The sequence below is a fragment of the Monopterus albus genome, unplaced genomic scaffold, assembly GCF_001952655.1.
Source record: "Monopterus albus unplaced genomic scaffold, M_albus_1.0 scaffold7.1, whole genome shotgun sequence".
Lineage (NCBI taxonomy): Eukaryota > Metazoa > Chordata > Actinopteri > Synbranchiformes > Synbranchidae > Monopterus > Monopterus albus.
In genome coordinates this window covers 899,103-923,437 of record NW_018127887.1, presented here as the reverse complement: position 1 = coordinate 923,437, position 24,335 = coordinate 899,103, and the positions used below count along the sequence as shown (strand labels likewise).

The 24,335-nt window shown below is 41.8% G+C and overlaps 2 protein-coding genes across 3 annotated transcripts; one reads left to right on the top strand and one right to left on the bottom strand.

Moving 5' to 3' along the window:
- Positions 1 to 843: 843 nt before the first annotated feature.
- pkmb (pyruvate kinase M1/2b) lies at positions 844 to 8,328 on the top strand. 2 transcript variants are annotated; one of them, XM_020624049.1, is made up of 11 exons: positions 844 to 874; positions 2,421 to 2,598; positions 2,710 to 2,801; positions 4,012 to 4,143; positions 4,235 to 4,421; positions 4,545 to 4,815; positions 4,905 to 5,055; positions 5,148 to 5,300; positions 6,498 to 6,664; positions 7,480 to 7,661; positions 7,780 to 8,328. In XM_020624049.1, exons 2-11 carry the CDS (start codon positions 2,448 to 2,450, stop codon positions 7,884 to 7,886), a joined length of 1,593 nt encoding a protein of 530 aa, XP_020479705.1. In that variant the 5' UTR covers positions 844 to 874; positions 2,421 to 2,447; the 3' UTR covers positions 7,887 to 8,328. The 2 variants fall into 2 exon arrangements, with proteins under 2 accessions (XP_020479705.1, XP_020479695.1); XM_020624039.1 differs by lacking the exon at positions 844 to 874 and adding an exon at positions 2,146 to 2,182.
- Positions 8,329 to 9,192: 864 nt separating this feature from the next.
- Positions 9,193 to 24,335, bottom strand: LOC109972976 (potassium/sodium hyperpolarization-activated cyclic nucleotide-gated channel 3-like). Its single transcript, XM_020622250.1, has 8 exons — positions 23,134 to 24,335; positions 19,052 to 19,466; positions 17,900 to 18,061; positions 16,323 to 16,541; positions 14,914 to 15,060; positions 14,079 to 14,319; positions 12,944 to 13,108; positions 9,193 to 12,527 (listed from the first exon to the last, which is right to left on the bottom strand). Exons 1-8 carry the CDS (start codon positions 23,790 to 23,792, stop codon positions 10,966 to 10,968), a joined length of 3,570 nt encoding a protein of 1,189 aa, XP_020477906.1. The 5' UTR covers positions 23,793 to 24,335; the 3' UTR covers positions 9,193 to 10,965.

Sequence of the window (24,335 nt, the reverse complement as noted above, 5' to 3'; positions counted from 1 at the left end):
AGCTGCATTACAGCAATTGCATTTCACAATTTAAGAAACACTTAAATGTAATTTAATAGACTATATGATCAGTCTCTTTCATTGTCTCAGACTTTACTCCACAGTAATCAAACCAGCGGGAGCTACTGCGGTTCCAACATCCAGTGAGTAATAATTGAGATTCCTCTAAAACGATAATCAGACCACTACAAAGACTTATAGGAACATATTGAAAGAGGTTTTCCTCTGTGTCACTGTCCTTGTCAGCTCAGCTCTCTGGCCTCTGCTGGCACTCAGTCTCCTGTTGGGTTAATGGGGCAAGCTGTCAGTCAAATATCCTCTTATTTACACAACAAATTTCTTCCTTCTGTTCACCCAAAGTATACTGAGACTGCATCTGAACAATTCAATAAAACATACAGGATGAGACTCTAATGATAAAACAAGATCTGAATGTTTTGGCTACATTATGTACCTGTCATAATACTGCATATCTCGAAATAATGACAAACAGATACACATATATGTGACCTATACACTATCACTGACGGTGGCTCAGGTCCAAACTGGTTCCTTTACTAAATACCAGCGGACTGCTTTGTGATTGGTCAGGAGAGCACGAACCTCATGCCTGCGCCTTAACATCCCTCAGTGTTTCTCAAACGTTTGCGCTTTAATCTAAAAGTTTAGGTTTGATAAAACAACTTTCCAGTGAAAAAGAAATGTACGTTGATGTCGCTGTACTAATCGGAAATGTTGAATCTACTGTCGGGCCCTATATCCTCTGTCGCCGGGTGTTCACGTAGGAAAGTAGTCCCGGCTAGTGAGGCGGATAAAAACGTGTCGCTCCAGCAGAACCAGTGACGCTGTGGTCCCTGCAAAGTTCACCCAGTAGGTGAGTAACAACAAAGAGTGTCAGCTATAAGACAGAGAGAGCGGTTAGAAGAATTTGTATTCATTTTATTGAATGTGTTAAGGTTTAAACCAATATTCTTTCAATTCCTTTGATGGTGAAAAAAGTTATTTCAATCACAGATCAAACTTTTTTCCTCCAAACATATTATATACTTATGTAGTAACCTGTTATATACTAATAGCCACTAATAAGCTACTATGCTTAAAGTTATTGTTTGACATTATGCTCATATTATTTTCTGATTATCTGATTGATCATATTCCTTTTGCACAAATAAATAATAATAATATCTTGCACAAATACAAAACAGAACTGTAGGATTTTCACATTTTATTCATGCACACATGGTCAAAAATAAAGTATACAGCTATCTACCTTTGATTTATTTGTTATTTACTTATTACATATTTGCATCCTGTTCAATGTATTTTTGGTTCTTGTGCTGCTGTAATTTTGAGTTTCCTCCTTGGGATCAATAAAATTAGATGTTATCTCATCTGTATATTGACAAATTAGGCCTCCTCCGTATAATTAGGTAAACAGAAAAGTGATTTTAGGCATTTTCTACTGAAACTGTATGTTTCTAGAGCTTTTTTCCTCCTAATGAATTAAATATCAGCCTAATGTGCAGTCATCTATGACACAAATATTCATTTTTTTAGTACATAGCTGATAGATAAAGTACATTTAGATTTTGTACACCGCATTATTTAGAAGTACCTATGAGTTGTGGCTGAAAGCTGTAATATAATAGGATGGATTTTCTCATTATTTCAAGATTTTTTTCATATGTGTGTTTTCTGGTGATATGTTTCTACAGCCCATAAATATTCTCAGCTGACAGTCTTATTTTAGGGCAGGGATGGTGTCCGAGCACACACACAGCATGCTTCTGTCCGTTGACTGCCAGCAGACGTTTGCTATGCATGATGCATTTCTCTATTGTAGCAGACTGTAAGCTGAATCCTGATAACTCCGCCTTGTCCTTTAAATGTCCGTTGTTTGGATTCTCAACAAGCATTGCACTGCAGATAGCATAAGTAATGTTTTCCAACTTTCCACTGGAGTCCTGAAGTTTTTATTTGTGTGACTCACCTTTAGCCTCTGTCAGAAGTGACCAGCTTCTTTTCTTTAGCTGCACATAAACACCTGGTGGAACGTGGAAGAGTGCATTCAGGCAGGCACATACTGTGCTGCTTTTTGCACTGGGTGTTCAGTCAAGTTACACAACCATTCTTCTCTGGTAGACAAAATTAATCCATGGAGAGGTCATATCTTATTATAAGGGTGCAGTTTTCCATTCAAATAATTCAGAATTTCTTATTTTATTTTCCTTTGTATTGTCTGATTTGTTTCAATATCATTTTATGATGATTTGTTACTTTATTACAACTTCTTGAGTATGTATGTGGAGGGTTTTTTGTCTGTGATCCATAAAAGAATCCATACAACAACATAGCGCCTTATAGCAAATGTCACAAGTGGAGCCATTCAGTACTCTTGCCTCCCTGTCTTTCTCCTGCAGGATTTTTTCCTAGACACAGATCCAGTCATGTCGAAGGCAAAGGAAACGGGCTCTTCCGTCATACACACCCAGCAGCTGCATGCTGCCATGGCGGACACCTTCATTGAGCACATGTGTCTGCTGGACATCGACTCTAATCCTGCTAAGTCTCGCAACACCGGCATCATCTGCACAATTGGTCAGACAGTGTGCCACATTATCCAAAGACTATCTTAATGTATCCATATGACCTTAAAATGTCATATTTAGCCCTATATCTCTCAGTGTGCATTCACCTGTCTTGATGTAGGACCTGCCTCCCGATCTGTGGAGATGGCGAAAGAAATGATCAAAGCTGGGATGAACATTGCAAGAATGAACTTCTCTCATGGCACACATGAGGTGAGTGAAGGATAATTGTTACCATGAACTTACTACTTGCATCTTAAACTTTCTAGCCTGTCACACTTCTGATGCCTCAGTCCTACAAAAACTGAATGTCACAGCAGATGATTCACCATCAGCTGTCAAAAGCAGACCTCCTGCTGTGACATCATGGATTAGGGCATGTCCGGCAGTGCAACATACAAGTTTAAACCCAGACAGAGCAGTGCAGCTGCAGTTTCTTTGCTCTCTACAAGTGATTTGCTGTGGATTTACCCTTTTCAGCAGCAGCAGTGTGACATTACTCTTGTGACTTGGTAACAGTCTGTGTAATATGAGCTTGTACTTGCCCCCTTCGCTGTATCAGGTCAGCTCTTTGGCCGACCTTATACTACTGACCCCTCGCCTGTAAAGGCCATGCTTCTTTACCTTTTTCACTGCCACCTGACTTGATAAGCTGTCAGAGCATCAGCTGGTTGATATGTGGATCTTCAAAGGTTAACTGCATTGTGATTTCTTTTCCACTGTAACTCAACTCTCAGAGTGGGTTCTGAGCTGCCCGTGCAGTCGTCTGATAACTTAGCACTTGCTAAGTAAATAAGAGGTTTGCTTAGCTTTTAGCAACAAAAAATAATACAGTCAATAATCATAATTCCCTAAAATCACAACAAAGTGTGCATATGATTTGTTACGAGAAGGGGAAAATAAATTTGACCTCTGTCTCACTGGTGTGTCAGTTGTCAGTACAGCTATAAATAGGTCTTCTCTGAAGGTCACTTCATAGCAACAGCGCAAGGCATGTAGAGAAGCCACACTGAGGTGCTCATTATTGACTGGAGACAGTAGTCAGCGCTCAGATTAGTCTTTGTTAGTCTGTTTTCTTGCATGTAATATGCATTTACTAGATCCATAGCTGTGTTTCTTACATTAAGTAGAAAATAAAAAGTGTTTTTGCTGTAAAGGCTGTCATCTAATATAAGTGTTCAATTAATGCATGATATTCTGTGCAAAGCTATTTATGTAGCCTGAAACAAAACAATGTCATGTGCTAAAAATGTACTGTAGTTGTTATTCAAGATTTCTACATATAGTACTATAATCAATGGGGGCGGTCTGTGTGACAGCATAGTTACATACATAGTTAGAATGATTTTAGAATTATTAGCTCTTACAAATCATTAGTGTAATATTTTTTCAATGTTTTGCAATGCCACCCCACATGATACAGTACCATGCTGAGACCATCAAGAATGTCCGTGAGGCAACTGAGAGCTTTGGGCCTGGATCTGTGGACTACAAACCAGTGGCCATCGCTCTGGACACTAAGGGACCAGAAATCAGGACCGGACTTATCAAAGGCGTGAGTTCTTGCCAAATAACCAAGACTGAGATAGCTGTATAAAGGTTTGCTGCAGTGATTTTCAACCTGTGAATCAACAAACTCTTTCTAGAGTGGTACTGCTGAGGTTGCACTGAAGAAGGGTGAAACCATCAAGCTCACACTGGATGACCAGTATCAGGACGCATGTGATGAGAAAGTTCTGTGGCTCGACTACAAGAACATCACCAAGGTTGTGCAGACTGGAAGCCATGTCTACATTGATGATGGTCTGATTTCCCTCAAGGTTAAAGAAGTTGGTAAGCACACACCTATTTGTTTCATCTTGTTTGCCTCTTCATCCATTGTGTGTTTATGTTTTATTTTCTGCCTATTTGTTGAAATTCAGCTCCTCTTCATTCTCTCCTCTTGTATCTCCTAAGGCAACGATTACTTGATATGTGAGATTGAAAACGGTGGTATGCTGGGCAGCAAGAAGGGTGTCAACCTGCCCGGAGCTGCTGTTGACCTGCCTGCTGTGTCTGAGAAGGACATTCAGGACCTCAAGTTTGGTGTTGAACAGGGTGTTGACATGGTCTTTGCCTCCTTCATCCGTAAGGCTGCTGATGTTGAAGCTGTCAGGAAAGTGCTGGGCGAGAAGGGCAAGGAAATCTTGATCATCAGCAAGCTGGAGAACCACGAGGGTGTGCGCAGGTGGGTGCAGCATCAGCAGTCACAGCTGAATCTGTACAAATCTCAATCTTTACATAAATGTTTTTTTTATATCTTTTTTTGTCTGATAGATTTGATGAGATCCTGGAGGCTAGCGATGGCATCATGGTTGCCCGTGGAGACCTGGGCATTGAAATCCCAACAGAAAAGGTCTTCATTGCCCAGAAGATGATGACTGGCAGGTGCAACAGGATTGGCAAGCCCATTGTCTGTGCCACACAGGTTTGTGATACCACGCCTGAGGCATAGCTTAGGGCTGAGGCATCCAATTATGTTTGTGTAGACATAATAATTTCTAATGCTTTCTCCCACAGATGCTGGAGAGCATGACAAAGAAACCTCGCCCTACTCGTGCTGAGGCCAGTGATGTTGCCAATGCCGTGCTGGATGGCAATGACTGCATCATGCTGAGTGGTGAGACTGCCAAGGGAGACTACCCCGTGGAAGCTGTGTCCACTCAACACAGGGTAAGAGCACACTGTCTGGTCCCATTCCTCAGGTGCTATATCATGTTCACTGTATGACTGCACAGTAATGTTAAAAGGCCAACCCAGTATATTTTACAAATACTGTTGATGTACTGCATTTAATGTGAAAAGCTATGCTTAGTCAAAGTCAGTGTGTTCTGTGAGGGAGCATGCATTAGTAGTATAAATGCTCCCCAACTTCACACTGTGCGTTCAGGTGCTCTTGGGAAAATGTAACAGCTGGGTTTGAGATGGCTGCCAAATTGGAAAGCTTTTAATGAAAAAGCTACCCAAATTCACACGATTAAGCAAATCATTGGTGTTAGTAAATGACTGGTGTTGGACCTTTTTTATGCAAATGTACTCTGTTTTGTGCAGACATATTTGTTTCTGAAGCTGTTAGTTGCACTTAAAAGAGAAAAATACTTCTGAAGAAGAATTCTGCTGCTCTATCTGTCATATCAGTCAAATTTAATCATGTCGACCATCAAAACTATCCATGTTCTAGCCTTTCTTAAAAGAACAGCATTTTGGATGCGTCCAGGATCCAAAACCATGTTATATTATTTTTATTATAGGCTAATCACAAACTTCTTAATGGTGCATCCACATTCAGTGATTATACATTTTGAGTAATAAACAAGCAACTGACACATTGATAAAATTAACTTTAGACTCTGTGAACTACTTGCAGCAGTAAATATAACCAGTGCACAAAAAGCAGGAAAACATCTGCTGAAGATAATGTTGTGTGTGTGTGTTTCTAGACATTAACAAGACAAGTAGCTCCCACATTGCCAGCTCATCACTGGTATCAGCTTAGGTTTTTACTAACAGTCATTTAGCATTTGTTCAACCTGCTTTGTGTATCCTTGTTGCTGTTTTCCCTCCCTCCCTCCATCCCTCCATCCATGTCCTTGTCTCTTGCAATGTGCTTTAATTGTGTGATCAAATTGCTCAGTTAGCATGTGTTTGAGGATCTGCAGTGCACAGCAACAGTTCCTGGACATCATGGTCACTGCAGTTCTTTGGCTTCATGTCTCAGTGTGCTTTCAGGTATGAAGACCTCTGCACTAAGATCAACTTTACTTGGTTTTTTTAAAATATAAACTAAGTCCTGCAGTTAAAAATAGCTGTGTGACTGCATCCTGACACAACTGTTACATGTTTTATAAATTTTTGTTTTCACATGTTCAGATTGCCCGTGAAGCTGAGGCAGCCATGTTTCACAGGCAGATGTTTGAGGAGCTGCGTCGTATCTCTCATCTGACCCGTGACCCCACTGAATCCGTCGCTATTGGTGCCGTTGAAGCTTCCTTCAAGTGCTGCGCCAGCGCCATCATCGTGCTCACCAAGTCAGGAAGGTGAGAATTCATGGAGAAGTCCATCTCCGGGAAAACTATGGGTCATAAAATAGTCCACTGTTCAAACTGGTGCATTATAATATCGCTCTACTCCCTCCCTCCACACGGCTCATATAAAGAGTGCCAGCTTTTATTGCAGTCACAATCTGTGCTCTACTTGTGACCTTTTGAGATCTGAACTCTGACATTTTCCAAGTTAATTTTAACTCCCTGTTCAATCCTTCCCAGTGGGGAGTTCATCTTCATAGCACATGATACAGAAGGCATACCACTGTCAGCTGACTGTATTTCATTATGATAATGACATAATTAAAGTGTCTATAATGAATATATTTCTATATTAACAATGATTCATATGACTATTTGTATGTAAAAGGAGCTGCTCTTAGCAATGAACCCACAGAGAATTATGTCCCAGTTCTGCAAGTTCCTTCAAGCATTACAGCATCTTTCTTTCTTTTTTATTTGTTTTTTTGTCCACAGCTTTACTGTTTTCATTCACTTATAGCATTACTTTCAGCCATGGCTATAAAGCCTCAGGAGTTGGTGGAAACTAAAATGGAGCTAAAAGAGAGTGAATGTTCATCAGAAGCACACAAACACAGAATCCTAATATATGACACAGTTGCTCTGTAACTACTTAAGAAACTGTTCACACGTTCACCTCATCAACAAGAAAGGTGATGCAATGTCAGTGCTGTGGTTGAAGGTTGTTTGCACCCAAAAAAAATTGGTTATTGCAGGTTTAGATTTTGGCATTTGTTCAGTGTTGTGCTGAAAAACAGTTTGTAATAATTTGTACCTGTTACCCATAGGTCTGCTCAGATGCTGTCAAGGTACAGGCCCCGTGCCCCCATCATTGCTGTGACCCGCTCTGGCCAAACTGCCCGTCAGGCTCATCTGTTCCGTGGTGTCTGCCCTGTGCTCTACACCAAGCCTGCCAGTGATGTCTGGGCCGAGGACGTTGACCAACGTGTGAACTTTGCCCTGGAAGTTGGTGAGTGTGTTCTGTTGATATCTTTTAAAAGTATAGTAAAATCATTTAGAGGGTGTGAAAAGCCCAGAGGTATGAGAGCATATTGTTCATCTCCAGCTCTTTTCCCCTCCATCTTTAGGCAAGCATCGCAGCTTTTTCAAGTCTGGTGATGTGGTCATTGTCGTGACCGGCTGGCGCCCAGGCTCCGGTTACACCAACACCATGAGAGTTGTGCTGGTGCCTTGAACTTCATCAAAGGACATTAGTAACCACTCCCCCATCCCCTCCCCTCAAGAAAAGCTCAACACAGGGAGCTGTGCAGAACTTTTCTTGTCTGTTGGTCTTGTCTAACCAACAGAAAGTCAAAACCAGGGCACTCCTTTAAAAGACTTTTGACAAGTTTTGCTCACACACAGTTACTCCATGATTCCTGTCATCCATGTGTGCAATTTACTGTACAAATCTTGTTGCCACAGACCGAACTCAAAGCCTTTTAGTGGATGAAGGTTTTCCTCGGCATGCAGTAATAATTACTGTACCTACTGTCATTTTCTTAAGTTTTGGTTCTGTTAGCATCCAGGTAAAGAACAGCTGCAAATGTGCAGTATTTCTCCAGTGTATCATGCTGACTTACCAGCACAATGTTCCAGTGTGAATCGATCTGACATCCATTAATTAAAAGGAATTCTTGGGGCATCTGTGTTTTCTTTACTTAGCTTGAGTCCAATTTTTAGTTATTTGAATGATTCCATATCAGAGGTAAATGTACTTTTTACTCCACTACATTTATCTGGCAGTTGTAGTGAATAATTATTAATTATATTTTTATACAAGATTAAACTACCTAGCAGTTTCTGATGTCCTTGATCAGCCACAATACTGAAATGCTGCTTATTTATCGGTGAAGCAGTAATGCAAATAGTTTAAGTATATTTTGCTGCTAATATGTTTGCACTTTTATTTTAGATATGATTTTGAATGCGGACCTTTTACTTGTAATTGAGTATTTCTCCACTGTGGTATTGATACTTTTATACCCATATCAATAGGTTAGTATCTCTGATTGCACTATATCTGAATATAAGGTGGTGTATAGCCACAAAATAAAGAAATTAAAAACAAAATCAACATGATACACACAGAGTAAACCATCATTCATTCATTCATCTTAGTGGAGTTAGTACAGGACAGGGAACATCAGGTCTGTCTACTCTTTGCCCTGGATGACATATGACTAAGTTCTGTCTGCTTTGAATTGACCACCTCAAAGTGAAAACAGCTTAGTTGAATAAAACCTTGCAGCAGCGGTGAATTAAATATCTATAGTCACTCACTAATCTCACTCCGGGAACACGGCAGATAATTTTCTTTGTACCGACGACTCAAATATCTGACAGATGATAATCCTGGCTATTTTAAATGTTGGCAGTTCTCAATTTATAATCCGGTTTAAGGTCTGAAACTTCACCAGCGTTTTATCAGTTTCTCTTTCATGCCACAATCTGCACTTGAAAAGAAATCAACAGCTAGGACAAGCATCATTGACCCTATGTTATTTTATTGCATTGAGTTAAGTAGCTAAAATAAAATATGCCTAACATACATAGGTGATAGAATCATCAGATTTGGTGACTAAAAGGCAACAAAATGAAAAATAAATGTATGAAGAGATGAATGCCCGACACCTCCTCTCCCACACATTTTTTTTTAACTCGAATCTACTCAAAATAATCTTACACTCAATCTGAGCTGATGCCTTTGGCAGATGTTGTGGTGGTGCAGGGTTGGAGGAGAATAGTAATTAGGGATTGATCGAGCCCATTGGTAGTGACTGACAGTATCTGTCTTCTCTTGGGAGGGTTGGGGGTAAGAGTCACAGCAAACCTCTGGTTGAGTAACCAGGCAGCTAAAGCCACTGGACAGGATCCTCTGATGGTTGGACTGCTGGCCGGCTAGCTTCTCACAGTTCATCGCCGGCTGCACATCCAGACAGAGAGAGAAGTATCATCAAATCACATGAACTTATTAACCAGTAGAAGGATTTCAGAGTCTGGTTTGTAAAAAGCAGTCAAGCGATACATCTTATTGTTTCAGCATAGCATCACAAAGCAGCAGCTGTTCAGCAGTTGTAAAACTTTACAATCAAATAATGGACAATGACAGAGGTAAATATGCAGCAATATGACCCATCAGGGTTTCCTATTAACCATGTGTCCAAATAACAGCTTTTAGCCCTTTGACTGGTGCAAGAAACATTCAGATCAATCTTAGTGCATCGCTGGTTTCAGGATGTTTGATTATCAACAATTGCTTTTTTTTTTATACTTAATTCCCTTGTTTTAAATCTGTTTGAACTAAAAACAGAATCTCATCAAGTGCTTCAATTCACAGTACCTTTGTATACCCATAAAAAAACAACACGATTATTGCATACTATGCTAATGGCACACGAACCTTGGCTCAGGTGTATGTTCTGTATTGAAGTTATTGTCAGACTGAAATGTGCTGGCATCAGTTGTGTGGCTCACCACACGCCAGAGCAGCTGTGGAGGGACACATCAGAAATGCATGCACCGTCTTTGAAACTGGTTATTCTGCAGAAAGCCATCATGTTCATCATATTCAAAATGAATCCCACTTCTCACACCCAGATAAACAAACATTACAATACATTCATTACTTTTGTGTGTTGTTGATTGATCAGTTATTTCTGTGACCCATTTGGGTGTGCAATATTGCTGAAGCGCTTTCTTGGAAGACACGCTGTCGTCAAACCTTTACGTTAAGCGATTTCTGAAACAAGCAAAGTGCGCAGTCTCTGTCTCTTCTTGAATCTCTTAAGGGGTAACGGCATTCACACAACACACTCAATAGTGGGAAAGGATATAAAAAGAACAATCATTTTTGGTTTCAATCATAACTGGATACAGTAGTGGACACATTTCCAGCTAAACAGGTGTTGCTAAAAGTTTACACAAAATGGCTCTGACAATGAGAGTTTAAACAAATACAAATAACAAATCCCACAGTATGGTTAGAATATAATACATGGAACAGTTCATATTTTTATGAAGTGCTATATATACCCATGAAGAGGTTTTGGATTTAATTATATATTCAAAGAAGCAATATCCTGTAGAAAAATATCAGTCATTGTCCATTATTATCCATGATCCAGTCATTAAAAATTAAACCACTCAATTCCAATCTGATTAGAATAACACACCCTCCTACTTTCAAATTTGACAAAGCAGTGCCTACAATAATGCCAAGAAGGAGACGATCTCCATTTTGTTCAGGCATTACAGGAGGGTGTGTCTGAACCTCACAAGTTGGATGGAAGTTTGGACTTTTTGTGTTCGGTCTCTAACATCTTAGCAGGGGATCTGGTGTGAGGGGAGTGGGCACTAGTGGACTGGTTCTGAGGTTCGGGTCCTGAATGTGTCCCATTGATGGGGGTGGCTTGATCCAGGATCGGGCTGTAGGCTTTTCTGATAGGGGAGTAGAAGGGGCTCGATGCCCCTGCTACCCCCTCCGAGGACCCGCTCATTGCCGAAGGCCTTTCCTGGTGTGTTGAGCTGTGAGAGCCTGAGATAGTCTTTATTTCCTGGGTAAAGAGATCCACCGAGGACTCGGCCCTCTCTCTGAGGGTACAGGCCATCCTGGCAGGGGATGAGGTCTCGGGGGTTAGAAGGCTGTGAGAGTCCTTGGTGCTGGAGAGGTCACTGTGGTAAACTGTCTCTCCTCTCACAGGGCTTTGTATGCTGGGACTCTGGACTGGAGGTGTGTAGCAGGGCGAGCCCTCAGTGGAGCCATACTGAGCCAGGGTGGCAAGGGCCGAGTGTTCGGGGACAACCTGGGGGAGGAAAACAGACTGGAGGCCAGCCAGACTGTGCTGAGCCAGAGAGGCAGTGACCCCGGCTCCGACTGCAGACACTGGCTGAACACCTCCACCGGAGGACTGGGTGCTGGTGATGAAGGGAATCTGTGGGAGGTTCAGACTGCTGGATGTCCTGCTGGCTCTGTCAGGAGTGGGTCCCATCTTCTGCAGGGTGGCATGAGAGGTCTGTTGCAGCTGGCTTAGTATGGGGCCGACTGAACTGCAGATCAGAGGGCTTATGGTGGAGGCCGAGGGGGCTGGGACTCTCCCTGCTAGCCTCCCTGGTGCCCTCTGCTGGAGTAAGCTTACTAGGTGGGGTGGGGTAGTCATAGTACCATGGAAGTGCTGGGAGCGAAGCTGAGGGGAGCAGCTGTAGGAGACGGTGGCCTGGCTGATGGGTAAGGCAGATGCCATGCTGGAGTGGGGAGGATGGGGCAGGGGCTGGTGAGCAGGCAGAGGGGTCAGTGGCTGCAGACTGCTGGTGAAAACGGGCTGGGAAGTCAGAGTGGGTGACACAGGTCCAGTGGTGAGATGCTGTGTCCTGAGGTACGTCAGCGTGGGAGTCTCAACCCCAGAGTGGAATTTGGTGGAGCTGGCAGGAGAACCGAGCCCTGAACCACAGCAAGTGATGGTGTTGGCTGCAGCATCGGCTCTCTTTGGATGGCTGGCGGGGTCCTTCAGGGAGCCAGAGCCTGATGCCAGAGGACGGTGGAAGAGGATGGGAGGCAGCTGGGTGTGGTGGGCCAAGGCCAAAGCCAGTGGGGTGGTGGCTGCAGCAGCCTGGAGTGGGGCCTGAACCAGTGGGGCCCAGATGACTGGGGTGGGTGATGGGGGAGCTGGGGGAGGGTTTAGGCTCTCTGCGGTGCTGGTCTGAATCAGCTGTGTGCACTGGGCCATGTCACGGTCATGTTGCACTATTCTTTGGATGATCTCACTCTCCTGCAGGTTTAGTGTGCCAGAACTTTGGTGATGCTGGACCTTATGCTGAAGAACAGAGTTCCTCTTCCCTGTTATGAAAAGACAAATAAGTTCATGCCACACTTCGTACTGATGGACTATGAATCAATTGTTCCTTGATGAAAGCAAAGGTATTCTAATTAAAAACCCCACTATTTGTTTATATTGCTCACAAAAAAGGTAATAAAAACTATGTGGTTCCCGTCTCGAGTGCCATCTAGTACAAAAGTGCATTAACTCAAGTTTTCTCAAATTCTGTACTCAAGTACACTTTTGAAGTACTTGTACTTTAGTTGAGTATTTCCCTGCTATTTTACTTCATATTTACCACTCAAATAACAAATTAGTTTTATATTGTTGTATTGGTTCTTTTACTCAAGTAAAGAACAGAAGTAAATATCAGCATAATAAATAACATTAAACTGTGAAACATGAAATAGGTTGTATTTCTTGGCACACCACTCACCGATGCGGTCCAGGCGGTCGAGAGCCACGGTCTCAAAGGCTCTTCGCATCATGGGATACTCCTCCAGAACCTCGTTGAAGTTGTCTACAGACAGAGAGTAGAGCCGACAGTAGTTATCTGCTCGCACGCTGGCTGTCCTCCTGCCTCGAGTCAACAGGCAGATCTCTGCAGGGAGGGAGGGGGAAAAAAAGTTAAATTCAAAGTGTTATACAATGGTTTTCTCCTTTTTTCATACAAGTGAAACATTGCAACAGAAATCATACCTTTGTAGGTCAATTCATAAAAGGAAAGGAGATGATAGAATTACTAGTGTGATACGATAAAACATGAAAAGACAGATGCATCTGAACCCCCAACAGATGGAGCACACAATTTCTGCAGCTTAGAGTTTGTCCTGACCTCATCTGTCATGCCAGATGAGAAAAATAAAATAATGTGCAAAATAAAACAGAAAGCAGACATATTTTTCAGGACAGACATATAGAGGATATACTGTAGACACAAACACACACATTCACTCTGTTCTGTTTATCAGTTTAATCTATTAGTTTCATATGACAACATGGGACTTCTGACATACAGCACCGATTTTGCCATGTGCTAATTTTACACACATTTTCTGTCCTCATTTACAATTTTCATGTATGTGTGTGTTTTGCTGTGTCTAGAAGCTTTAAGCCAAAAATAAATATGAATATAATTTTTGCATCACAAACGCTAAACATTAAACTATAGGTTAGAAATAATCGCCATTGCCATGTTTCCCGGATGCTCTGCTACACAGCTGGATGCTGACAATGGCCAGTTAAGAGGAAGTAACACAGGTGACAACAAATGGAAAGTTCTGGATTTCAGCTTTAAATATGATGTTGACAAAGGGGGAAACCCCACAGATGGAATCAAAGCTCCCAGCGTTTTGCTCCTTGTTCTCCCAAACCTTTTTAAAGAAATGATGTGAACAATTTTTCCCAGCTAATAGTCAGAAAAATTAATCTCCTGAGTGCCCGAGCAAAATAAATCACAACATATTGTGCTATTATCATTCCTTCACATACAATACATTCAAAGTGTGCTGCTACCAGCTGCAGAATACATTAGCATGCCGCACACACAGCAGGCAGTGTGTGGATATTACCTCCAAAATAAGAGCCGTCAGAAAGCTTGGTGCTCCTGCTGCTCTTTGTCAGGACGCTGACAACACCGTGCTGGATGAAGTACATCTTCTTGCCAACGGTTCCCTCTCTGATGATGTAGTCGCCCGGCTGGAACACCTCGAAGTGAAGTTTGGTCAACATAGAGGTGACAAAGTTTGGATCAGCGTTGGCGAACAGAGGCATGGAGGCCACCAGCTTTCGACAGTTAAAGTTGATGATCTCCTGCAGAAAGGCACAAAAAATGTTTTACATTTCAGCAAAGGCAACACAAATGTCACTGTTTCTGCATGTGCACAGTTCAATCATTATAAAAGCATGGTGGTTAACAGCTTGATGCAGTTAATGAGCTTCTCTGTCCTCATACAGTCTCCAGCCATTACTAATCAGATTACATGACTATTAACATTATCATGCAAAGTAAGAGAGCCATTTTAGATTACATAAATAATTAATTATAAACCATTTAGTGCATAAATCCTCACATCATTACTTCACATATTTGCCACTGAGAGCCATAAAACGTGTTTAGCATTTATAAGTAGTATTAACTACATTTTATAACACAATATAATGTGCTTGTAAGCAGAGTTAAGGACATTTTTGTGTTTATTAATGCACAATAATTGTTAACTATAAATAAATACACTTATATTTGCTTACAATGACATTACTTTAAACCATTTATTACATGTTTGTATACCTTTTATAAATGCCACAGGTAAGTGTTACAAAAATGTCTGTTTGTTGTATCAGATGTTGGAGCCAACATTACGATGACTCGGCAACATTATCACAAAAACATGGATGATTTCTAACCTCACGCAGCGGTTCATTCAGCTCCTCCAAAATGCTCTCTTCATCAAACATCTTGCCCTGATAACGGTGTTCGTAGTAATCGTGGATCCTCTGACGCATGTCAGCAGGGAGCTTGTGGAAGGACATGTACTGCTCCACCTGTTTATACTGTAACGATAATGCCAATTCTCAATTATTAAAATGGTTAAAATTAATAGAAACATTTAAGTGAACAACTGTAATGTAAGTGCATTTGTGTGTAAGACAAAAAGTGATGTCAAAATGGATGTATTAAACTGATTGATGTGTTGGCTCAGAGGAGGACTATAATGTCTCTCATTATGTTAACAGTCAACTGTCAGGCCATCTGTGAAACCTGCCCACAGTGCGACATGGTGCCTCTGCCCCATCTGACAAATACAGTTGTGCTCTGCAGGCTGCAGCTAATAACATTAACTGGTGTGTCCTTCAGCAGTGTACTCTGCCAGCAAAGCATCAGAAATGGTCAGGGTTTATTCAGCCTATGTATGTTATGCACTGCTGTAAGTCCATTTCCAGTTACTATGTTAAAAATCAACAACAAAAGCAAACTTTTTGTGCCTCTGGTCTCCCTGAGTGAGGCATTTTCACACCTGCAGACCATCAGTAAACAAAAAGGTGGCTTTACTCTTCACATCATTGCTGGATATGCAGTAATTCTTTGTCACTTTTCTTTACAACATTAACATCAGCAGTTTCGCCTCATTTCGAATCATTTCAATCATTTAAAGTCACGGCAGAAACTATTTCAATAGCAATACCACAGTATAAAAATACACAAGTAAAAATTAAATATTCAAAAACTTATTTTCATAGAACTACAGAATTACTATCAGCTAAACATACCTGACCTGCTAAAAGTAAAAGTAATCATTATGCAGAAAAACAAACCCTGTGAATTTAATATTATATTGTAGGCTATTACATTATTAAAATATTAACACTGATGAATTCATGTGTTAGTAGCATTTTACTGTTGTAGTTTGGCAAGGTGAAGCTAATTTTAACAACTTCATATACCACTGAAAAGCTTAATCTGTAACAATGCATCGTACAGTGGAACCTCGGTTTTCGTGATTAATCCGTACGAAAAACCGAATCGTACGAAAAGTAGGGCATACGAAAACTGAGGTTCCACTGTATTTTACAAACTGGTCATATGTTTTGTGTGTAAAACCTTAATATAAAAAGTAATTGTTAATAATATCTCTTTCTGAAATGTAGTGCAATATAAGAAAAAGTAGAATGAAATGAAAATACTAAGGCAAAGTACCTCAAAAGTGCAATTATCGTATTTAGCTATATTCCAGCACTGATTTCAACTCTGTTAGACCCGAAGAAAGTTGATTGTTCTATGACAAATACGAGCCAAGTAGGGACAGACCACCCACCTTTTCCTGGTACTGCCTCCTGGAGGAGTCCAGAGACTGAATGAGTGCAGTCGCATGCCCCACAAACATGGCGAAGCACGTAGCGCCCACAATCATACTGAGGATGGTGAGCCACACGTCAGCCATGCCGATAGGAGGGTGCAGGCCGTACCCAATGCACAGCATGTGACTCATGGCTTTGAATAGTGCGTAGGAGTATTGCTGACCCCATGTGTCATTCTGGAGGAGATGTGGAGGAGAAGGTTTATCAGCAACACTAAAGGAGCAGCATGTCTCTGTGAGCCTTTTCAGAGTTCAAGAACAAGAAATCGGGCCTTTATTTTACAGGTCTGTCGGCTTTGAAGCAGCTCATGAGGCGCTCGCACTATTGTCGCAGAATGGATGGACAATAATTTAGGCACTTACATTGCTGTCCTGTTTTGTGTGTGTGTAGGTCTGTTTCAGTTCCCACTATGTCTTTTAATATATTATGTACTCAGCAATTAATAAAGACTATCTATAAATACCCCCCCCAAAAAATTCATTTTTGAGTAATCTGCTGATTACTTTCTCAATTAAAGTGATTAATCATTGGGTCTTCATAATGTCAAAAATCTTCCCCAGAGCCCAAGGTGATGTCTTAAAATAGCTTGTTTTATTTAACCAGCATTCCAAAATCCAAAGATATTCTGTTTACTGTCATAAATGACAAATAAAAGGTTCGAATCCTCAAATTTGAGACTAAAATTAGGGAATGTTTGGTATTTTTGCTTAAAGAATATTAAAAATCACTCAATTATTAAAAGTATTAAAATCATAGCTGATTAATTTTTATGTTGATCAACTAAGTGATTAATCAACTGCTACATCTTTAAATATGATTTGAATTTCCTGAAAACTGGTTTCAAAGCATCCATCCATTATCTATACCGCTTATCCTCAACAGAGTCACTGGGGGGCTGGAGCCAATCCCAGCTGACACTGGGCGAGACCGGACACTGGGCGAGAGGCGGGGTCCACCCTGGACAGGTCACCAGTCTATCACAGAGCTGACACTTAGAAACAGACAATCACACACACACTCACTTCTACAGGCAGTTTAGTCACCAATCAACCTAACACCGTGTCTTTGGACTGTGGGAGGAAGCAGGGGAACCTGGAGAGAACCCACACAGGCACAGAGAGAACATGCAAACTCTGCATAGAAAGGCACCGGGTCAGCCGGGGATCGAACCCAGAACCTTCTTGTTGTTTCAAAACATATCTGTATGTAATTCTCTACACTATTAAATGTCCATGACCAAATCAGCAACAATCCAAGTTAAAGTCTGAAACAAAAACGTCAAAGTATTGTTCATTAAGAGACTGAAAACATTCAAGAACTCAGTGGCTCAGTTTCATCAGGTCTACACAGTATGTGTGTGTGGTCCGATCAGGTTTGACTGACAGTGACCCCACACCCCACCACCTGTCGCCAAATTTTGATGCAAATGTTGCTAATATTTTTCAGTGGAGACCCACCCACTTCAAACCAGTGATAAGAGCACAGACAAAACATAATGTCTGCATAGTGTCTGACTCATAAATAATCCACCTACCACCATCTTGTTTCTAGTGACCCAGCAGTCAGCAGGGAAGTCCTGCAGCATGGGAACCAGGAACTGCAGACAGCCATCCCAGTGGCACAGCAGCAGCATCATACCAATCAGGTTCATGATACGCACCATGGCACTGGCCAGATCATAGGTCATATGGAAAACCTGTGACACAGATTATCAGCATTAATGCAACTGGCACAACAGACACACATCTCTTTTTAACTAAATAAAGAAAATGTCATTTTTGCTCTCATGCAATCAGAGGATTTGAAATACAGAGTAGATGCTGTGTGGGCCAACAGACAGCATGCCTCGCTGATCTTAATCTTCTATAGTCCATGAGAGGCTGTTTCTGTGTTGCATAACCATCTTGCAAGCAACATTAATGGCCTATGGAGAACACAGCTGAGCTGGAATTTAAAAAAAGATAATGCAGGAACACATCTGTTATTAAGTAACCCGATCTTGTGTAAGTATGTGTGAGCCTCAGAGGAGAACCAAAATTTTAACCACATAGCGTTAAGACATTAGACATTTACGCTACAAAAAGTGTCACGATATGTGTTCTTGTCATTACTGACAGCAAAAATGTTATTTGAAAGACGTTGTGTGAAATCTGCTAGTGCAGGGGAACTCTGACTATGTTCAGGACAGCATTCTGAGTCAACCAACAATTATTTTCATTAGCAGTTAGCCTGTGTATTCTATAAAATGTCAGAAAATGGTGAAAAATGCTCATAGCATTCTCAAAGCCAATAGGTGGTGTCTTTAAATCACCTGTTTTTGTAAAACTAAGGGAATTCAATTTACTACTCAGACTTAAACTCTGAAATTCTGGTTTTATACTATATATATCGTGTTTCTCTTTGCCTATGTAAAGCAATTTATATTGCTTCTGTGTATGAAACGTGCTATATTTGTATAGCTTCCTTGCCTGAAATTATTCACATTTAAAAAGCTGTAGGCAGAAGATTTCTGACATTTTTCACAGTGACTAGAATGATTTTCTAAATTGTTGCTGACTCATTTTTGGCTGAATAATTATTGTACATCACAACAATGATTTAAATATCCATAAAGCTGTGTGTTATTAGCTAGTGTAGTCTTATGTAGGAAGATCCAAAACGCTTATCCCTGCAGGATCTACCTCTAGTGGTGGATGTAGGGGATGAGTCTGGGGGGGCGCACCAGCCGCAGCAGACTGAGGATCTTGGTGAAGCGGACGATCCTCAGAGCGCGGGCCGTCTTGTAAAAGTCTGAGTTGATGCGTGTTTCTACGATAAGAAAGATGTAGTCCACAGGTATGGAGGAGATGAAGTCCACGATGAACCAGCTCTTTAGGTACTTGATCTTGATCTGCTGTGGGTCTAGGATAATCTCTGTGTTGTCCTCCTTGACGATGCCCGTGCGGAAGTTGAGGACCAAGTCCATGAGGAAAAAGGTGTCCGAAACCACATTAAAGACAATCCAGGGTGGCGTGTGCTCGTCCTTGAAGAAGGTGATGCCCACAGGGATGATGATGAGATTTCCCACCATCAGCAGCAGCATGGTCAGATCCCAGTAGAACCTGAAATACACAGCAACACATTTAACTTTCATATCTAGATAAGAGCAGGCTAAATTCGTTTAGGCCCAGAAACGGTCCTTCAATAAATCATCATAAACTTCACTCATACCTATGACAGAATACATCTCAGCATGCGTTAGTGACATCCAGGAGCCTTCATGCATTAATGTACCTTCAGTTATGCCACACATTTTTAAAGGATTTCTGACATTTTTGTGCTTTTATTTGAGATGTGGTCTCCATAGTCAGATCTCAGATTTTTTAAGGTCACCGACTCAACCCCCTGGACCAGCAGGATTACATCTGGGTGGGACAGGTGACAAAGCAGCGCTCGTCTCACCCTTATTAACCTGACTGGTGCCCTTGAGCAAGGCCCCTAACCCCAGTAGTTCCAGTGGAGCTGCCCAGTGGCCACAGGTCAATCTGTGGCCTCTCAGTGGACCTACCCTACATAAATAAAGGTTATAAAAACAACATGATTAATTGATAATGAAATAACTGTTAGTTGCAGCGCTGGTAAAAGTAGTTTGTAGTTTATGGTCAAACAGTAAAGAATATCTGAAGATACAAAAACAAATTATCAATAGTCACTAATTTTAACAGCTGTTGCTGATCAATTTAACAAACATTTTAAAGCAGGAGTCTGAGTCAACTGTATCTATGTGCACACTGAGTGTGTGCTGCATATTCAAAGCAATTGTGGATGTGTGGGAACTTCAAATAGAAATTAATCTCTGTGCAACTTGCAGTCTCACACTACAACACAAATTCCAGGGGGTTTATGTCCAAATGAACAGAAACAATGTAAACAGTCTGCTTGAGTGTAAACATTAACAAAGCAGGAAAATGGTTGACTCAAGACAGTGGTTCTTTTCTTCAGATCAATATGGTGCTTCTAGCTACACACCAGGGACGGAGAGGAAAATGGGTTATTGGAATTTATCTAAATTCCTCGTGAAAAAATGGATTTTCACAACTAACGTGGCCCTCAAGTAACAGCAGCAAAGTGTTCAGCTCATTTATAATTGGAAGAATAAGAGGACAGTACAATAATTCTTCTAGTAGCAGCATTAGGAATATTTTATTTGCCAAGCAGTTTACAGCACAACCCTAAACACACAGAAACATACAGCTCAGCTACATACGTTCCAGCCAAGATATGGAGAGTGTCTGTGTGTAAATTACCAGTTTGCCTGTGAATGTGTGAGACTTAAATAACTGGTGATCAATCAAACAGGAGACTGACACTCCTACAGGGCCAGTACAACCTGCATTACACAGCATGTGGACAACATGCATGAACGCTTGAAAAGAGGATGTAAGTCAGAGGAAATGCAACCTTTAAAAAAGCACTGACTGAAAAATTGACTTACCATCTTGTCGACAGGTATAAATCAATACTTTAGTCATGACGGACTGCGAGAGAAAGGTTGGAGTATTTGACTAAATGTGAGGTGATAATGACTCCAAACTTGGTGAAACAAACAGGAACCACAAAACCACACAGGCATAATAACATTCTCTGGGTTCACATGAGGGTCCAGGAAAAAAGTGACTGACAGTATTGACATGAATAAGCTTTGTCCAAATCTACAAATTGTGTTTTACTTACACCCAACCTTCACAGAAGAACACAAAACCAGGGGACCAGTGAGGGCAGGGTGGCCATTTGTTTTAATCAGCTTTCTGTTGTTCTCTGCCAAACAAAGCATTTGCATTCCTCTCTTCATCTGCCTGTTGTCTCTGCAATGGCACACTGGTCCTAATTGCACTTCCCCTCTCTGGCTAAATCCACCGTTATCTCCTGGGAATCCATGTCATCTCCAGAAATCAGCTCCCATCAGCCAGATGTTGAGTAGTTAGGATTACTGATCCACACACGTCAGTGAGCTACAGAACCCTGGAACAGCTGGACCAAAAGAAACATTCAAATTTGTAGGGGACAGTGTGCATTACTGCCGGCCCTTGCAAACCGTCCTACATGATCATCATTTTGACAGTGCATGCAGCATTTAGTCAACAAAGATCAGACAAGTTGTTGGTGTAACCTGGTGTTACCATCAAAATAAAGCTGACAGTTGTACAGTCTCTGGACCTTTACTAGTCCAGAGAGGAATTTTGCACTATTTGGGTCAGAGTGCAACTCAGTTAAACAGCATGAGAGCACAAAGAGAGGCGTTATAAGCAAAGTGAACACAAAAAGGCTTAAAATGGTAAAAGGAGCTTAGATCAATCAGGACAGTTGAAAAAGGGATCACATTTGTACCAGAGATACTTATCTCTTTCTGTCAGAGCACAGCTGAAGCGTAACAGCCTGTGTGCAGCTCAGTGGCTTAACGCACACCTGTAGTGGGGCTCCAGCCTACCAGCAATCATACTAACCATATTTACGCAGCATGCCAGTTCAGTACGTCTGCTGCTGTAACCACATGAAGCCTTAATAAAAGACAATGTTTACTTATGATATTAAAGATGGTGTTCATAAAAAGAGAGGAGCAGAGAGTTGCTGCACAGTGGCCATGGAAACAGTATGTCAGCCCACTGTTACAGAGACGACGGAGGGAAGTTGACTGCAGGATTTGAACCTGCAATGTTAGGTGCAACAATGTCTCATAAACCAAAACGGTCCAAATAATCTTTGATGGCGCAAACTCTAACTTATCATTATTGTTAACACCCAATAACTCATACAGAGAGTTAACACCTGGGTGCCCTGACTTCTCACAACATCATTTTCATTTCAGTCTTTCTTCGTGTTTCTCCCTCTCTGTGTCCAGTGGTTTGTGGTGTGCCCCCCCTCCCCAGCCACACCATCTCTGCTCCATTAGACTAATTGTGCTGTAATAATCTGCACTGATGTGTGCTTCTAATATCTTCAATGGCCATGCTACCCTGTTTTGATTACCCCATTTCCAAGCCCCTGTTGCACTCTGTAATCCACTGCCTTTGCTCATCAGTGAACAACTAGCTGGTGAAAATATGATGACAGTGAGCCTCAAGGTTAAATGTCATAAAAATCTCTTGATGGCAGCGATAAATAGAATGCTGATTTGTATGCAGCATGCAACGAAATGTAGAACAGGAAGGCTTGTAAATGACTAATTTCATTCATAGGCAGAGAACTTTGTACAAAAATTGGGCTAGATAACTGTATATCCTATTCTTGTGTGTATTGAATCATATACACACTTCTCTGGGCTGAAGAAAATAGAGAATTTATCCCACAAAAGTGTGCTACCATTTGGTATGTTACACTCCCTTTGGCTATAAAATGCTTCTCTGTACTAAAAGCCTATAGTAGACTATAATTAAATCTTTGATAAAAGATCATTTTCAGAAATTAAGCCATTTACCTATTCAAAGTGTGTATGGATTACCAAGGCTCATTATTCTTATGATACACCTGAACTGCACAGGCTCACAATCCTGATTATCACGTTATCGATATATCATTACATAGTGACAGAAGAAGAGATGTTCCTGGTATAAGGGATTAGTCTGTCCTTATCATATTTCATAACGTTTTATGTCTCATTGAGATTAGGGTGTTTTATAATAATGACTTCTACTATATCTGTAGGCTAAGAGTCTGATGTTACTGGATCACTGCAGCACTTTTTGTATGCCACCATTGCTGGTAAAGAAAGGTTTTCTGTGCGTAAAATACCTAAAATCACTGTATGGGTGGATTATCCAGAAGCCAGCAGACTTTACTCGTTCCCTCTCGTGCTCCACGGCCCTCTCACTCCCCAACATCCGCAGAGAAAACTTGTTGACTCCCGGTTGGAGCATCGCCCCAAACTGCCGGTGCATGAATCCTGCTTGGTATAGCCGGTCATCTTCTGGTACTATGATTTGCTCGGTACCCTCCAACTTGATGAAACTTGACTGGTCAACCACGGATGCTTGCCCCACTGCGCCACTCAGACCACCCGTTGCCCGCTGCTGGGCCCCGGGGCTGTGCTCACCGGGGAAACTCTCGCTGGCACCGGTATCAGCATCGGGGGCGAGGCGCCGCTGCTCCGCTGGTTCTGACCCGCAAGGATGTCGCCCAGTGATGGAAGAGATACTGCTTCTAAATAAGCGACAGTCCCCATTCAAGTTGGTCTTCACAGTAACGTGCCTTTCCAAGTCTTCGCTCCTGGCCTCATCAATGCTCTTGCAACTGCTTGCGGGAGACTGGGAGGACAAATGTTTTAGCCGAATACTTTTCCTCTTAGTGTCCTTGTCGCCGTTGTCTCCTTCGTCAATCACAAAGGGTTTCTGCCCAATGTTTTGCGGCAAGCTGTACAGCCGTTTGCGCATGGAAGACTGGAACCTTTCCATTTTGATGAAAGATAAGAAATGAGCTCTAAGGATAACCCGTGGCAACACGGGGATGAATCATGAATCTCATACACTTGGAGAGCCAGTGGAGGCAAAACAGTGACGGTGCATCCGCAGGACGGGTCCTATCTTATTTGACACTTGGAACGTGCCTCTCTTCCCCCGGTTCAAACATTGAGATTAACAATATTTGGCCGCACAAATATATGTGGCCGCATCAATCCGACGGTCATGTAAAAGCCATAAACGGGAAATGCATGTAAATCCAGGTAAACCCATAGCGTACAGACGAGAGAGCATCAGGATGCAGCATGCTGAGCGTCGGACGTGCCGGAGAGGAAGACTGCTGCTGCTGCTGCTGCTGCTGCTGAGCTCCTCAGTGACAAAGCATGATCTCCACCTCCCCACTACATCGGAGCTCTCTGTCAGTGCAAGGTGATGACATGCACGCAGCTGTCACCGGCATCCAAACAGCGCTGAAATCACGGAGACATCGGCCTCCCGCTTTCTAATAACGTGAATATTGATAGACGTGATCTATCG

Excerpts from the sequence above, each read along its gene's own strand:
- pkmb (XM_020624039.1), top strand. The coding sequence starts at position 2,156 with ATGGAGAGGTCATATCTTATTATAAGG. Across the intron at positions 2,599-2,709 it reads CGGCATCATCTGCACAATTG|GACCTGCCTCCCGATCTGTG; the intron begins GTCAGACAGTGT and ends GTCTTGATGTAG. Across the intron at positions 7,662-7,779 it reads GAACTTTGCCCTGGAAGTTG|GCAAGCATCGCAGCTTTTTC; the intron begins GTGAGTGTGTTC and ends CTCCATCTTTAG.
- LOC109972976 (XM_020622250.1), bottom strand. The coding sequence starts at position 23,792 with ATGGAAAGGTTCCAGTCTTCCATGCGCAAACGGCTGTACAGCTTGCCG. Across the intron at positions 16,542-17,899 it reads TCACTAGAAACAAGATGGTG|AATGACACATGGGGTCAGCA; the intron begins GTAGGTGGATTA and ends CATCTCCTCCAG. Across the intron at positions 13,109-14,078 it reads TGACGGCTCTTATTTTGGAG|AGATCTGCCTGTTGACTCGA; the intron begins GTAATATCCACA and ends CCCTCCCTGCAG.